Source organism: Natrix helvetica, assembly GCF_964273705.1.
Source record: "Natrix helvetica genome assembly, chromosome: 4".
NCBI classification, from domain to species: Eukaryota; Metazoa; Chordata; class Lepidosauria; order Squamata; family Natricidae; genus Natrix; species Natrix helvetica.
In genome coordinates, this window is record NC_138550.1 from 105,725,980 (window position 1) to 105,742,776 (window position 16,797).

At 37.6% G+C, this 16,797-nt stretch overlaps 2 protein-coding genes across 5 annotated transcripts; one reads left to right on the forward strand and one right to left on the reverse strand.

The window, feature by feature from the left end:
* The first annotated feature begins 55 nt into the window (after positions 1-55).
* TXNL4A (thioredoxin like 4A) lies at positions 56-10,113 on the forward strand. Of its 4 annotated transcripts, none has more exons than XM_081950784.1 (4): positions 56-205; positions 1,802-1,975; positions 7,835-7,938; positions 9,739-10,113. In XM_081950784.1, exons 2-4 carry the CDS (start codon positions 1,823-1,825, stop codon positions 9,908-9,910), a joined length of 429 nt encoding a protein of 142 aa, XP_081806910.1. In that variant the 5' UTR covers positions 56-205; positions 1,802-1,822; the 3' UTR covers positions 9,911-10,113. The 4 variants fall into 4 exon arrangements, with proteins under 4 accessions (XP_081806910.1, XP_081806911.1, XP_081806913.1 ...); XM_081950785.1 differs by having other exon boundaries at positions 159-178; XM_081950787.1 differs by lacking the exon at positions 56-205 and adding an exon at positions 6,133-6,209 and having other exon boundaries at positions 1,837-1,975.
* A 3,118-nt stretch (positions 10,114-13,231) lies between these two features.
* HSBP1L1 (heat shock factor binding protein 1 like 1) lies at positions 13,232-16,797 on the reverse strand (the record flags this gene model as incomplete). Its single annotated transcript, XM_081950788.1, has 3 exons — positions 16,637-16,797; positions 14,538-14,636; positions 13,232-13,324 (listed from the first exon to the last, which is right to left on the reverse strand). The coding sequence occupies exons 1-3, from the start codon at positions 16,679-16,681 to the stop codon at positions 13,232-13,234; spliced, it is 237 nt and encodes a 78-aa protein (XP_081806914.1). The 5' UTR covers positions 16,682-16,797.

Genomic DNA, 16,797 nt, shown 5'->3' on the forward strand with positions numbered 1-16,797 from the left:
TCTCCCGCTGACTGACCGATTCTTCTGTTCAATTTCACCCTCCCCTTTTTTCCCTTTGACCCTCTCCGGAAGTGACGGAGATAATGCTGGAATCGCTTCCTCGCCTTGTCAGCCTTGCGACGTTCTAGGGTTGTTATTTGGCGTGAGCGTTGTGGGCCTTCGGCCTTGGCCGTCCCAGGTTGTTTATTTCTTTGGTTTTTTTTCGGTGAGTGGTGGATGAGCTGATGAGAAAAAGGGGTTGTTGAACGCGACGGTTAGAAGGCGGTTGTGCTCCAGAGCGAGCGGGAGTGGTGCGGGCGGAGGAAAAGAGGAAGGAGGGGGAGCTAGGCGAGGAATGTTCTAGATGCCAATGTTCTAGAGTTGCGTTTTGTTCAACCTTAGCCATTTTAAGATGTGTGGACTTCATTTCCCAGGGTTCCCCATCCTGTTGGCTGGGGAATAAAACGGCCGAACACTAGAAAATGGTATGCTGCGCTCCAAAGAACTTGGAGATTAAGATCTACGTTTTCTGGGGCTGAGCTTTGAACTCGCCTAAAACGTGTCTTGCTCACAACACACTTTTTTTAAAAAATCGGAAATCACCCGTTTTTAGAGAGTGTCTAACTAAAAGGTCTTTAATTTCCCAGTGTGTTGTTCTCTAAGTTGTATCGTTGTTCGATAAAATCGGCTATATAATTGGTGTTCAAAAATGATAATATCCATTGCTTAACTAAATAAATTTTAAAAAAAGATGGGGTGCAAAGTTTTCAAAACTGAACCAGGCATCAATATGCTGGAAACACCAAGATATCTAAATATCGATGTGACATGTTTTGAGTGATTGCAAGAACCTGGTCAGCTCCAGGCCACCAAGATTAATGACGACTTCTTGCTTGGGAAGCCTGCAGTAAAATCCATATTAACCCAGAAATTCTGTCCCTTTCTGTCTGTCGCTTTCTGCATATTAAAAGAATGTACCCTCAAATACGTCAGTTAGCTGTGGGCTTGGGAGGATATTGCTAATGGAAGGCCAGAGAATTCACATGCTACCCTAAGCCAATATTGAGGAAAGAGACACTGATCTGGGATATTGTACTAGTAATCCTGAGCTCTGGTATCCTTATAGTGTAAAGTTTAAACCAAGTTTTCTCACTCTGCCTTTGTATGGAAATATACAAAAAAGGTAATAATGTTTTACCCTTGGTTTCTTATTATTGTTTTTATTCTTACTCTTTTTGAGGGACAAAAACTAAGCATATTTATTTGGATTAATCCAAACACACCTGTATGAGTTGCCCTATAAGTGCTTGGAATGGAAGGGAATACATTATTGACAACTGCAAATATAACAACAGTGGCTGTCTTTTATTCTGTTTTAGGTAATATGAAACACGTGACTAGTTCTCAGACCTCATGTTCTTCAAAGAGGTGCCAGACAGAACTTTAGGGGAAGAGAAAGTGAAGTTTCTGAAATTGTCATAAGATAATATTTAAATGCAAAAGAAACTGCTGTATAGTAGTTATGACTCCAATAATATTTTACATTGTAGCAAATCCCAGTATTCCTTCTCTGGGCCAAAAAATATTCCTCCAAGTTTGAAGGTTCTATTTTATTTCACCAATAACTCTTTCATTATATTTGGGATTCTAATTATAAATAGTTTGGGAAGCTAATCTTAAATTAAAAATGGGATAACTATAAAACAACAGCATCTTGATCTCTTATGTTTTTTATCACATAAAATGATGTTATTTGGCTGACTAAGCTAACCCTGAGTGTAAACATCAAAATTATAAAGTGCTTTCTGTACTTCTTTTACAGATCTGATCCAAGTTTTTCAAGATGTCGTACATGCTTCCACATTTACACAATGGCTGGCAAGTAGACCAGGCTATTCTTTCAGAAGAAGATCGTGTGGTAGTTAATCGGTTTGGGCATGATTGGGATCCAACATGTATGAAAATGGATGAAGTTTTATATTGTATTGCTGAAAAGGTATAACATTTTAACTGATTTGGAGAAATAAAATGTTAACGTGTTTTAATCAATAACGTGCTGAACATAGAATATCTGCTTAAGAAAAATGGTGTATTTCTGCTACTAGATATTATTTTTCAAAAATAGCTAAAAATAGCTGCAATCGAGAAGTGGGGGTTTTTTTTCCTGAAAAATTCCCTTAAAGATTCAAAAACATTAAATACACCTTTGCACTCGATGGCTTAACTCAGTGAATTACACTGTTTTATTATTTGCTTAGGGATGATGCTTTCATATCCATATATAACGTCACACTATAAAAAGATGCAGCGCATTTACCCTTTTTTTTCAAGCCACAGTTTTTTTCCAGCCACAGCCACTTCATCCAGCTTTGTTGCAATTCTTGCCCAGCATTACTTCTACAGAAATATCCCAGAGGGCATTATGCGTGTTGGAAGGTGGTATGTTAATTTGATGGAGAGTTCATGCACATGGGATCTATCTTATTAGAAAGGCAAAAAATTAGGGATGATATGGAGGAGCAGTGAAAATGGTATAAGAACTGTTGACAAGAGTAGTATGTTTTCTGAATTAGAAATCATGGTTTTTGCTCTCAAAAAGGTTCGGAATGGAAAGCGAATAATTTCCTTGCAGAAACCCCAAACCTGGCTTAGGTAGTACAATTTATTTATTTTCCATATATTTTAATCGTTTTCTCTGAAATACTTTTAAAGTACTTTATGTAACAATAAACTAGGATTCTCTCGATGTATTATGCTTGTGAACGTACCACCTGTTTGTGGCCACAGAAATCAGATGTATAAAAAAGACAGCAGAAGTAAACAAACTGAATCTTCATTTCAGTTGAAATTATAAGCAGAGAAGTGCAAAATGTTTTTAGTTTGGACTGTTTTAAGTTTTTATCTTCCAGACTTACTACCTGTATTTTAACCTTGGCCATCTTTCAAGCTTGAAATATTTCTGGTGAAATTGGAGCAGTCTACTGTGGGCCTAAATATTTTGTAAAGTGTATTTTTTGATTGTGTAAACAGTGTAGGGAAGATTGTGGTGATTTAATACTTACAGGTAGACCTCACTTAGCAACTGCCTCAGGCAGCCACTGTGCAAAGTTATGACAGTGATGAAAAAGTAACTTTATGAGCAATGCCCGTAAAACTTGCTTTGGACAGCAAGATGGATAGCATATAAATTTAATAAATAAATGAAATAAAATAAATTTACAACCTTTACAGCATCTCTTAGCCATGTATTTTCCATTATAATCATTACAGATTGTTCTGTATCTGACCTGTTGTTGTTTTTTCTCCTACCCTCCCTCCTTCCCCAGAGTGGAGAGATTGCCTAAACAAGCTATTCTTGAACTGCTTTTCTTCACAGCACAATGCATCCCTAAAAAGTGCTAACCGCAAGTCAACAAGGCCCGCTCTGTGACCTTAATTAGTTGATTGGAACCTTTTGCCTGGTTGCATATTCGCAGCTGCTTCCTGTACCTGATAAGACTTAATCAGTTCCACACCTTTGGTTTTTGCTTGCTCCTGTGCTGCTGGGTATACACTAGGCCAGGGGTCAACAAACTTAAACACTCAAAGAGCCATTTGGACCCATTTCCCACAGAAAAGAAAATACCGGGAGCCTCAAAAGTCCTAACCGGAAGCCCCCTGTTCAATTCTAGAGCTGACTGGAAGTTCAGTTCCCCCACCGTAGAGTCTCCTAGCGCAGCATACTTTTTCCTCTACCTGTCATAACCGAAAGCCCTATCAATTGTGGAGACAACTGGAAAACCCTCCCCTTGCCATAGTCTTCTCCTGGCACACTGTGCTTCTCTCCCCACCACCGGAAGCTCCTGTCAAAATTGTGGCACCAACCGGTGACGGAGCCACAGCAGAGGGAGGAAAGAGCCAATGCGGTTCCAGACCCACAGATTGCTGACCCCTGCACTAGGCAAACAGTGCTAGCATATTCCTTTTGATATGTACTCTCCATTGTGTGCCTGCTTATTGTCTTGTAATCCCTTCCTTTCCAATAAATGTAAGGACAAACATTAATTTTCTTCTTGTTTATTATCCCAGCAGAGGGATGAATGTTCTTTTGAGTGAGAAAGTTGGGAATAGGGGCTGCGGTATAAGATTTGCCCTATTACCTGGCTTCCTCATGAATCAAGTTCCAGCAACTTTCCCCGCTGTTTGGGCTCACCTGGCTGTTTGGGGGTTTATCCTTCTGACATTGTAAACCAAAGGAAAGTTGAAGTAAAATTATAAACCCAGTCACGGTGAGTTTCCACTTAGTTGCCAGTCCCAATTGTGGATGCTAAATGAGGACTACCTGTATTGTATTGCCTACAGGCTATAACCATAAAATTGTATATTGTGGTTAATTTTTTATACAATTCAACTAGTCCACAATTTGGTATATATATGTCTATAAGCTAAAAAAATAGGCTGCTGTTAACAGACTTCTCCTTATGGAGCTAGACATATTGTAAGGATCTCTGAAAATATGTTCCAGAGAATTAAAGGGCTGCCTTGAAATGTAGGGAACAATTTGGCTTTGTAAGGCAAAAGAATTGAATGTATGAATAAATAAGCCATATTCTTCTTGCTTGCTTTTGTGAAATACGTTGTTTCCAGATATTTCCATGACCTGAAAAACTTACAGGGAAAGTTCTAATTTTAACTTAACTTAACTTAACTTTATTGGATTTCTAGACCGCCCCTCTCTCAAAAGAGACTCGGGGCGGTGTACAGTCATATTAAAATAGTTAAACAGTAAATATACATGTTATAAGTATACAATAAATAAATTAAACATAGAACTGGAGGAGGTAGTAGAAGATTTCTAGACCGCCCCTCTCTCAAAAAAGACTCGGGGTGGTGTACAGTCATATTAAAATAGTTAAACAGTAAATATACATGTTATAAGTATACAATAAATAAATTAAACATAGAACTGGAGGAGGTAGTAGAAGTTCCCTGTACAATTTAGTTAAGTTAGATTAAAAATTTATAAAAATTTAAAAAAGTTAAGAACATTAACCTTAAAAGCTATCCCAAATATAATATCCGCCAGGAGGTAAGAGTAGAACTATAAGTGGGCCAGGCCGGCTAGTCGGAACAGGTGAGTCTTAAGTTTTTGTCGGAAGGAGCGGAAGTCGGTAGTAGTTCTAATATCGGGGGGGGGGGGGAGGTCATTCCAGAGGGTTGGGCCCATCACAGAGAAGGCTCTACTCCTAGGCATTTTATTTTATGTATGGTTCTACATTATAAAAATGTAATTTAAAAAAAATGCATTGAAGAAAATATCTAAACTTCTGCATAAAGTAAGAAAACCATGCAAATAGCAACAATGACTTCTAGTTTTATTGTTTCAGCAGAAAAGGAGAATTTAGTTTTGTTAAAATCCAGTGCAAATTACTTAAGCACTTGTACATTGCCAGCTGAGTTCTAGTTTATAGAGAATCAAATAATACATTTGAAAAATATAAAAAAGCCATAGTAAAATTTCAACTTAAAATATGGATGCAGAGCTTGTCCAGCAACTTTGTTAATGTTTGCTTGTTTGTTTTTTTCTGGGAATTTTGGGGCTCATTATGGCCTTTGAGAATGTCGTCATAGTGACAACCAAAGAAAATCTCAACACTCTTGTTAGAGTAAGCAAACTGAACTTAAGCTATTTAGGACTTTTAAAATTCAAAAGAGGTAATGTATAGACAGTCACCATCTCTTTGTACTTTATCTAGAAATAAAGCAGCAACCAGCGATCATTTCAGTAGAAATAATATGGTCTCACTGAGTTATGCAGGCACTAGTTTAGTCATCAAATTCTATGCAAGCTAAAATTTCTTAATTAGATATAAAGTCTTTAATACCATACAATAATGTGATAGAATTGAAATATTATGACTTGTTTCAAGGTGGTCTGTCTCAAAAAAAAATCTAAATATTTTATTTTAATATTTGTGAAGGGGAAAAAAATTTAAACGATTGCCTATGTAATTGTTTCAAGGCTGAGTTAAGGAAGAATATCACTTGAAATACTGGGTTGAAACGGGTCATAAAATAATAGGAATTCTAGTAACTTGGCAGACAATTTGGCACTTTAACAGAGGGAAGAAAGAGAACAATATAACTTTTGTATTTAAAAATCTCCCTCTGCAGAAATAGCAGATTAGAAAGGGTGACTCTTCCTCATGGTCAGGCTTATGAGCCCAGTTTGGATATCGCTGCTGTACAAAGTGAGTAAACAGTTCCAGTTGTACTACATATTTCTATATTATACCAGACTGTTGATATACTGCAGTTGCATTTTACGTTTAGGAAAAAGCAGTTAACCCCCATCAACATGGCCTGTTTCAATTCTGGTAACTTCTTTTCATAGACATTCTAGTAAGTAAAGCATTTTTTTCTGCTGGTTTGTTTTCCTTCTTTATTTGAAGTATGAATACTTTCAGGCTTGACACTTCTATCATGAAGTGTACGAGAGACAGATTCTGTCTATACCAAAACTGGTTTCCTGTCAGTTGAGGCAAAAAAAATGTATATTTTATCAAGCTCAGCTCCTCTACACTACCCTGTCTATTCTTAAAGAGTTTATTTATCTCCCTATGGGTTTTGTTTTTACTCATTAAAAATTTGAGACTGTACTTAAAATTGTTTCAATATCAACACAAACATTGTATATTCTAATGAATTACTTTCACGTTTTTAAAGATGCCTACGTGGGTTATGTCTGTGATGTATGGTGGAAGATAAGCTTACTTTTCATTGGCAGGTTTATTGCATGTAAACATATTATGACAAATGTTTGTGAATTGTACAATAAATTGTTCTAAAATGTTTTGAACACTTTGTTCATGTTGCTTCCACAAGAACTTTTATTAAAATTGTAAAGTTTGAACAAAAGAGAAATGTGATCTTTGAACCTTTAGATTATGTGTTTTATTCGAATTTCAGTTCAGTAGAACTCTACAGGAATGTGAGGCTTACAGCAGTATTTGCTACTTTCTCCTGAATTCTTTAAAAATCAATTAATGCAGATTGAGAGGTGATACAGATCTTTAAAAGAAATGGCATCCTCCATGAAAGGAAGAATATATTAAATTTGATTATGTTGTCAAATATATATTGCTTCCTATTTAAAATAAACTAACGGATTACTGTCTTTAAATGTATTATATATAATGCGTATTCAGTATTAGCAAAATGAGTAAGACTACAAAATAATAATGGCATGATCAAAATATGAGGTTTAATTTAAGTGGTAAGTTAAATAATGTATATAAATATTCATTCCTTTATTCTTTGTTTGCTCTTTCAAATATATATACTCCAATTTCATTCATTTTATTTATTGCATTTTTAGAAGTTCTCCTAAAATTATAAAAATAGCTAAAACAAAGCAAAAATAGCTGTCAGTGCTAGATAGGATTTTCCAGAAATAGGGTGAAGTGTTTGATGAGTAATACCCAGTAAGATGCACTTGCTTCCTTGTAAAAGCTAGCATCTTGTATCAGCAAATATGCTTACTACTGAAATTTCTGATTTTTCCCACTGAAGGAATTTTATTCTGAAAGAGACAAATGTGTGATATGAAAAGGGAGTATAAAATAATCTGATAATATAAAAATTTATGGAAAAGCAATGATCTGAACTCTGTTTTCGTTAGGAAATGGTTGTTTAAAAATAGACTGGTGATGAATGTACTTAAATATAGCTGTAATGGCTACCTGTTTCAAGCATCATGTTTGTGCATCTGCATGTTCTTGTGTTCTCTAAGAAGTCAAAAACTATGCATGTCTTTCTGTGTAAGCTTACAATATATTATGAAAATAATTTATAAATATATTCTTCTTTCCCTTAGGTGAAAAATTTTGCTGTAATTTACCTCGTAGATATCACAGAAGTACCAGACTTCAACAAAATGTACGAACTGTATGATCCCTGTACAGTCATGTTCTTCTTCAGGTATATTTTCATTCCTACATTGCTTTTTTAACCTTCATGTTCAGTAGGGTTTTTTTTCAGAGGGTAGGGGTGAGGTTTACAATTCCTGCCTAATTGTGTATGTTGTGTAATATCATTAAGCTACAATCTAAACCTGAAAGTAACTTCATTGGGATTGATGTTGTTATGCAACCGATATTATAGCTTACTAGCTGGCAAAACCAGCATTAGTAAGCATCATAAAGGTAAGGCAAATGGCATTCCCTTACCACAGGTCAGTGATGGCAAACCTTTTTTGGCTCGCGTGCCATAAGTGGGGGGGTGCGCAGGGAGGTCGTGTGCAGGCGTGCCGCACCCATAATGCAATGTGCGACCCCCCCAGTGCGTATGCGCGCACTACAGGCGCTCCCCCCCATTTTTACATGCTTTTTTTGCCCTCCCCAGGCTCCAGAGGCTTTATAGGAGCCTGGGGAAGACGAAAACAGCCTCCCCCGGACGCCCTCTCCAGGCTCCTATAAAGCCTCTGGAGCCTGGCGAGGGTAAAAAATGGCTCTTAAAAAGGGTGAACTCAACTGGCCAGCACGCCCATGCGTGCTGGCCAGCTTGACAGGGCAGCACCTCGCGTGCCCTGACAAATGGCTCCCCGTGCCACCTGTGGCGTGCGTGCCATAGGTTCACCATCACTGCCATAGGTAGCCTTTGCTTGCCAGCTGTCTGGTTTAGCAATCATTCAAAGTTACAATGGGAGGGGTGGGGGTGGACCACATAGCTTTGCAGTCAGTCCTTGAATTTATCACTGTTGCAGTGTCCCACAGTCATGTGGCTGCTGTTGGTGTGCTTGGCAACTGGCTTGCGATAAGCAGAGTTAATGGAGAAGGCAGACATGAAGTCATAAATCATGGTCACATGATGTTTCACATAATGCCCAAAGGGGAACTGAGATCATAAGCTTATCATGGTCATGCCATTTTTCTGTTTAGCAATTATGGCGCTTGGGTACAAAATTGCAGGTTGCAATTGTGATCGTTAAACTCGTACTACCTATAGTTAGTGTATCTCCAGTTGACCCATATTTCATTCCTATTACACACTGCTTTGGGATCAAAACAGGGCATGCAAAACAGCTTGATAGAGTTTGCAATGAACATGGCACTCCCAGTTAGAATTATATATTGGTTTTTGCATATAGTTTACAGAGCTATTCGGTATATAGTTACTAAGATGAAAATGCCAGCATAACTATTGGCCTTCTGTGGCAGTCAGAGAGAAGAGCTGATTATTTTCTGAAAAGAGAAATACTTCAGCCCCCACTACATTGTGTAAGTGTGATGGAATGTAGTGGGCCAGATTCCTAGGAGAGAAGGGAGTCATTTGTAGTCCTAGAAATACATAAATTTGTAGAATTCTTTTCTGTTTGGATATGAATATGGGTAGTTCTTTAAATTGGTCATTTGAATTTGTTATATTTTTAATATAACTTTCAAAACGACACTGTATCCCATGTGGAGATACATCCCGTGCCAGGTAATATAGCATTATTTCCAGTAAATATACATTGGTAATTTAAGAAAAAGAAAATTTGCAATATTAATACTGGGACACGACTGCTTTTTGATCTTATTAAAGTCAACTGCAGCCCACTGGATTGGGATAACATTCCAGCCTGAGTTAATCTGGGGAAAAAGGAAAGTTTGTCTATGTATGAATAACTATCTCACTGGCTATATAAATATGTACAGAAATACTTTAGAAGGTATGCATAGAAAATGTTAAAACAATAAAATAAATATTTGTATAATTATTTTTTCTCTTTTCTTAAAGAAACAAGCACATAATGATTGATTTAGGCACAGGTAACAACAACAAAATTAACTGGGCAATGGAAGACAAACAAGAGATGATTGACATCGTAGAAACAGTTTATCGAGGAGCTCGTAAAGGTAGAGGTCTCGTCGTGTCACCCAAAGACTACTCAACCAAATACAGATATTGACTTTTTGGCTATTTATTTCAAGTCACATTTCTTGGAAACTACTTAAAACCAAACTTAACATAAGAGAATTCTTCTGTGGTAATATTTCATGTGAATATATTGAACTGGGTGAATATGTTACCATATTTTCATTGGAAAATGACATTGATTTTGGAAATAAAGTTAAGTTTTCTTTTGAATAAAGAACTTAAAAATGTCAAGTGCTTTCTAAAAACAATTCTGTTTTTTGATAATGTATTGTCTCTTTTTTAAAATATAATTTATTCTAGGAAGGCGTATAAACCTCTGGAATAGACTAGTCATGTCTCATGCCAGTGTTTAAAAAGCTGCTGTAGATACCTAATCAAATGAGCCCAGTTTAGCTTTGGCACAGGTAGTCCTGAAAACTTAATTTATCTGGCACTTCACATTCTCTGCTATAAAATAAATTGTCATGAAAGCCAGAGAGGAAGCCTTGCTGGTGATACCATGACCTACAGATGGCATCTGGTTCTTGAGCCTTGATGTCCTCTAGTATTTAGGATCTCCTGATTAAAATGTTTTGGGTGCCTGTACAAGCAGTATCAGAAGCCTTCAATGTAGGAACCAGAGACAAGCTTTTTGCCAGGAATTAAGGGCACCTGCTACTTAATTCCCAGTGGGGCAGTTAATGAATTGTTGCCAAAATGCCTGCTTACAGAGGCAGCCGGTGATTGTCTTCTATCTTATGGACTAGGTGAATATATTTCTTTTTCAGATGACAGGCTGAATGACTGTGGGTAGGAGGCTACATCTGGTTTACAGGCCATAGATTGCCAATCCCTGAATTAAAAATTTCTCTCTGCACCCATGCTATTCTCTGAATGTTGAGCAAAGTGTTTTTCATCTGGGTGGTTTTCAGTATTTAATTTTTTTTAACTGCTGGAGATCATTGTGTAAGAAAACTTGAGTTCTTATAGGAAAGGTGAATCAGAAAACTAACAATACTTTAAACAACGTATTGAATATTAAACCAAAAATCCTGTCTTACTTGACAAAAAAAATGTGATCCCCAAATACTTAGTTATACTCCAAAAACATGAACATGTTTGTGTGATGAATTCAACTATGCGCTCCTTAGGCAATGCTATTAACATATCAAAAGGGGGTATAAAATGTATAGGATTACATATCGACATAAAACAGATCAGTTCACATACTGTAAACTACTGTGTGATCGTTTTATTTTTTGCTTAGTGTGATTGACAAATTGCAATTTGTAAATAATATTTTATAACTTAGAGCACACATATATCCAGTTTTTGCTTACTCATTAAACCATGGAGAACCAAACTATGACTCAGCATGGTATACGAAAAATGTCATCCAGGTTCAGGTTATATTTCTGACATTCAGTTATCTAATTTCCTCAGTTCATTTGCTGAAAATCATAATTTTGTTGTTAGTAAATACGTATGCTGTCCAACTCCCAACAATTTGGGCAGTTCACAAGCAAAAACACAAAAGAAACAATACAATGCAATAAAAACAAGGAACAAAAGTTTTTATAAAAGGTAAAAAAAGAAGGAGAGGACAGAAGCACTCCTTGGAAGATACTACACCCATCATAATCAAAGGTCAGGGCAAAGGGCCAGGTGTTCCAAGACCCTCTAAACAACAACATAAAAACCACCTAGTTCTTCTGGAGAACCTCATTCCAGAGGGCAGGCACTCCAGCAGAGAAGACTTCATAGGTAATTACCATCACCTTGAATCTCACCCAGAAACAAACTGGCAACCAGTGCAGTTCACAAAGCAGGGGTATTACACAGGCATCTCAAAGCATATCTGTTGCTGCCCATGCCTCTGCATTCTGGATCAATTGAAGCTTCTGTGTCGCCTTCAAGGGCAGTCCCATGTAGGATGTGTTGCAGTAGTTAAGCCACGAAGGGCTCCTAATCTAGGAATATTATTCTAAAAATCATATAAATTGTTCAGAATTGCATTAGTGAGATACAGCAATATGAGTTCAAAACACCTGATCCCAATAGAGGAGAACTAATCAAAGTAGAGATGACACGAATTTTATCTATTAGCATGGACTCTTACTCTGCTTTCTTCGTATGTGATAGTTTTAACGTGCATACATGATGTACCAAGAGAACGAACTTCAAGGAAAAAATGTAAACTACACTTGGTATGAAAGCTTATAAATATATTCATACAAAAAAGGGTATTTATTGTCATGAATTGAATGTTAATATGAAGCCAGTTTTCAACCTTTAATGTCACTCTTAAACAAACAAAAAATCAAAAGGAGAATCTATTTCTGTAATCAAATTACTCGGTGGGATTCAAATATTTTAACAACCAGTTCTCTGTCCTAGTGATTTCTTCCAACAACTAGTTCACCAAACTGCTCAGAAAGTTAACAACCGGTTCTCCCCGAAGTGGTGCGAACTGGCTGAATCCCACCACTGAAATTACTGCCCATCACACTTGCATGATTCTATATTATAGCAGAAGTATAGGCCAGAAATATTTACGACTTGATTTTTCTTTGTAGCCAGTGATGTAGCGTAGAAAAGCATTGCTTGTGTATCCATTAGTTATACTGTATATAGTCTTAACAAATATCCTAAAGTTGTATAAACGTAGACCATACTTAAAGGTCTTCAGGTTTCTTTGATTCCTTCAGTTCTGCATAAAAATAATTAGCATAGAAATTGAGTTAATATTAGGAAAGCCTGATATGAATTCATCATATAAATAACTACCTCAATCTTGGTACTTTCTTCCAACTGTGTGAATAAGGCAATCATTTATTGTCCAAAATTTTTAAAACACAGAAACATACTCTTAATGAGAGGTGATATTAGTTCAACGTGGGTTGTCTGCTAAACCTTTTAACTACCTGAATTATTTTTGTACAAATATGCATATTCATGCTTTCGTTACAAACAGGTGAGTCCTAGTATTCTTGCAGTAACTCCAAAATTTTGTGCTTAGCTGTAACTCTCGGAACTCTACTAAGCAAATGAATATGCTGTGCCTGAGTTTTTAAAAGCTAAGCAAAGATGGATCTGCTGAATTTTTAGATGAGAGATTTCAGGATTAATGGGTTACACTGGGAAATTGAAAGAAGATAGAGCAAATTATGTGGTTCTGTGGATTCATCAAGTATTGAGTTTCAGTTGTGGAATTTCTTACTCTACCATAAGCTAGCTGTGTTCTTGTGCTTCTATTAATGCAAACAAGAATTCGTTTTAAAGGCGGAGTTTCTTTACCGTTTTGAATTGGTTATGGTAAATTTGTCATAGCAGATTTTTAGCTATTGCAACAAGTTTATATAAAACCAGAAACTCACCGTTCAGAATCTTCACTAGTATTTTCTATTCCAGCTTCAGCCATTAGTCCAGCAACATGCTTTTCCAAATCATTTATTCGTTCACCCATCTCACCCAGTAAAAGGTTAAAGAGCACTGCGTTGTTAATTCATTTTTATTAGTTTATATTAATCTATCTGAGAAAAGAATACATGGTGCACATATATAACAGAATTCACATTTGGTTTCTTTCTATTGTAAAAAAAAATCCAAAGGGCTGTTTGTTTTATTTTATCTTATTGGATATAAAACAATTGTTTTCATATTTCTTGCCTTATCTGGTTTGAATGTATGCTACAGGATATTAAAAGCTTATAATGTGTATAATATTGTAGCTAAGTATTTCAAGACTGAACATTTTGATGTCTTCAAATATAATTGTTGAGGCAACTTTAGTTTCCTTTAAAAGACTATTACTATTATTTAATAGTTTCCTGTATACTGTCAATAGTCTCGATTCATAAAATTGGAGAGGAATATATCATCATAATTTCTATGTAGGAGGATCTAATATATTTAAATTGTTAATCATTAATGGTATTTAAGCATGATGCATAATTGTTGCTGTAAACTGTAAATTAATGTTTTCTAAAATTAATATAAATTTGCTAGGCTTACTGCCGTATGTAACATTCCATTTATTAGACTCTTGTGAAAAATTCAAATGGTGAGTTGACATGCTATACCAGTGATGGCGAACCTATGGCATGCGTGCCACAGGTGCACACGGAGCCATTTGTCAGGGCACGCGAGGCGCTGTTTTCACCCTCCCCAGGCTCCTATAATGCCTCTGGAGCCTGGGGAGGGCAAAAAAAGCATGTAAAAATGGGGGGGAGCGCCTGTAGTGCGCGCATGAGCACTGGGGGTCGCGCATTGCATTATGGGTGCGGCACACACACACATGATCCCCCTGCACTCCCCCCACTTATGGCACGGGAGCCAAAAAAGGTTCGCCATCGCTGTGCTATACTATAAATAACCAGCTTCTGAAATTCTATTTATAAAGACTTTTGATCCCCACATAAGTTCCATAAGTATTCTTAGGAAATAAAAATGAGTGGCTGAAATCTAGTGTTCTGTTTTAGAAAAATGCTCTCTTGTACAAAATTCTTATCAGAAAATAACCTGATGGATATACTCACTTCTAGTTGCCAAAATCATCCCCTATCTATAATCTCCCAGTTTACCTTTGCCCTGTTTTGTATTTGACAGGTGAACTCAAAATCATAAACATATTTTGGAAACATTTAGGAATCAGCCAAGCTGATTACAAATGATTTCACATTAATTTTAGAAAAGGATCCGAAAAGGATATTTTGTAGAGATAATTTATCGGTCAGGTCTTCAAAATTTTCTTGCACCTGTTGTAGGAGATTTTCTGCCTGTGGGTGAAAAAATACACGTATAATGTTTGAAAAGGTGCCATATTAAGCTACTTCCTGGACTCATCCAGCCTTAGTAGTGTTATTGTTTACAGTGGACAAAAAGAGATGGCAGTCTATTATTTGAAGAACTGAGCTTTATTTCATCTGCTGAATATGATAAAGGAGGGAATTCCCCTAAAATAGCTAATATATTTTGTGCAAATACTAAGATATACAAAAGGAGTTAAAAAAGGAAGTTTCACATAAAACAGAATATGAAATGCAGAGATTATACTAGAGGTGGTATTCAGCAGGTTCTGACCAGTTCTGGAGAACTGGTAGCGGAAATTTTGAGTAACTGGTCAATACCATCTCTGACGGGCCCCGCCCCCATCTATTCTGTGCCTCCCGAGTCCCAGCTGATTGGCAGGGAATGAGGATTTTGCAGTATCCTTCCCCTGGAGTGGGGAGGGAATGGAGATTTTAAAAGTATCTTTCCCCTGCCACGCCCAACAAGCCATGCCCACAGAACCGATAGTAAAAAAATTTGAATCCCACCACTGGATTATACTTTTTATATGGAAGTATTCTTATACATCGCTAATATATTGTAAGTAATTTTTATATAGTATTTTATTATTGTGTTTTATTGATTTTATACAATATTACACAGTACAGTATGTTTTTTTTTATTTAGACATTCTTGAAAGAAATCCCTTGGGTTAAAAATTGCCCTCATTCCCACTCCAAAGGCCTGAGAGTTTCTGGCCCCCATAAGCAACAGGCACTGATCGTCAGTGAAGAGATGTAGAAACTTTCTGAAAATCTTATAACTTTTCCCAAATGGGGTTCTCTCTACCGATACTGGATCTCAATGCCACAATCTTGGATTATGAGGACCAAAACGCACCACAGATGGGTTGTGGAGAATATTTTTTATGCAATGACCATCGCTATCTGCCAGCTGAGGAGACACCATGGTAGATTTGCATTACGGTAGGTAGGATGCAGTAGGTGAAAATAGGTAGGTCAAAGGATGCAGACGGTGCAGGGAGGTGGCTATAGATGCCATCTCCTGTATCGATAAAGGAGAATATTTGTTACCCAGGGTCGAAATGCAGACGGTGCAGGGAGGTGGCTATAGATGCCATCTCCTGTATCGATAAAGGAGAATATTTGTTACCCAGGGTCGAAATGAGGGATCCTCAGTGTTCTCTGATCTTGGTTGTTTTCTTGCAGAGATTTTATTACCCAAACGAGACAATACAATCTTGTAAAGATGTTATAACTGACTAGCACTGATGATGTTACCTAGTGCAGGTAAGAACCAATGATGTTACCTAGTTTGGATAATGAAATATCCGCCCAAAAACAACCAAGCTCAGAGAGCACCAAGAGCCATCGTCCTTAGCCCAGTACCCATCCTCTTCCTTGTTGGGTCACAGTGATTGTGTCCATCTCTGCCAAGCGACTTCTCCTCAGCTATGTTTGGTCCCAATTGCTAACACGGAGTTTATAAACCTAGTAACCTCGACTTACAACAATTCGTTTAGTGACCGTTCAAAGTTACAACGGCACTGAAAAAAGCAACATAGGACCGTTTTTCACAGTTACGACCTTTGCAGCCTCCTCATGATCCTGTGATCAAAGTTCAGGTGCTTGGCAACTGGTTCATATTTATGGCCGTTGCTGTGTCCCAAGGTGATGGGATCACTTCTGGTGACCTTCTGACAAGCAAAGTCAATGGGGAAGCCAGATTCACTTAACAGACGGGCTACTGATTTAACAGCTGCAACGATTCGCTTTAACAACCGCTGCAAGAAAGGTCGTAAAACGGGGCAAAACTCACTTAACAAACGCCTCACTTAACAGAAATGCTGGGCTCCCTTGTGGTCGTACGTTTGAGGACTACCTGTATTTATGTCTGGGGGCTGCCTGCAACAACCGCCACCCATCCGACTTGTGCGCGATACCCAGCGCGATCGGCAAAGCCTCGGACGAGCATCGGGCGTACTCACAAACTGAGAGAGCTCTTTGGCGCTCGGCGGGTCGTTGTCGGCCATGCCCTCTTTCTCCACCTGCGATGGGGGGGGGGGGGGTTTCCAAAAACAAAGCCGCCTCCCTGCCGCCCTCCGAGCTGACCAGGCGGGCTTTCTCTTCGCCGGCGCGGTTACACGGC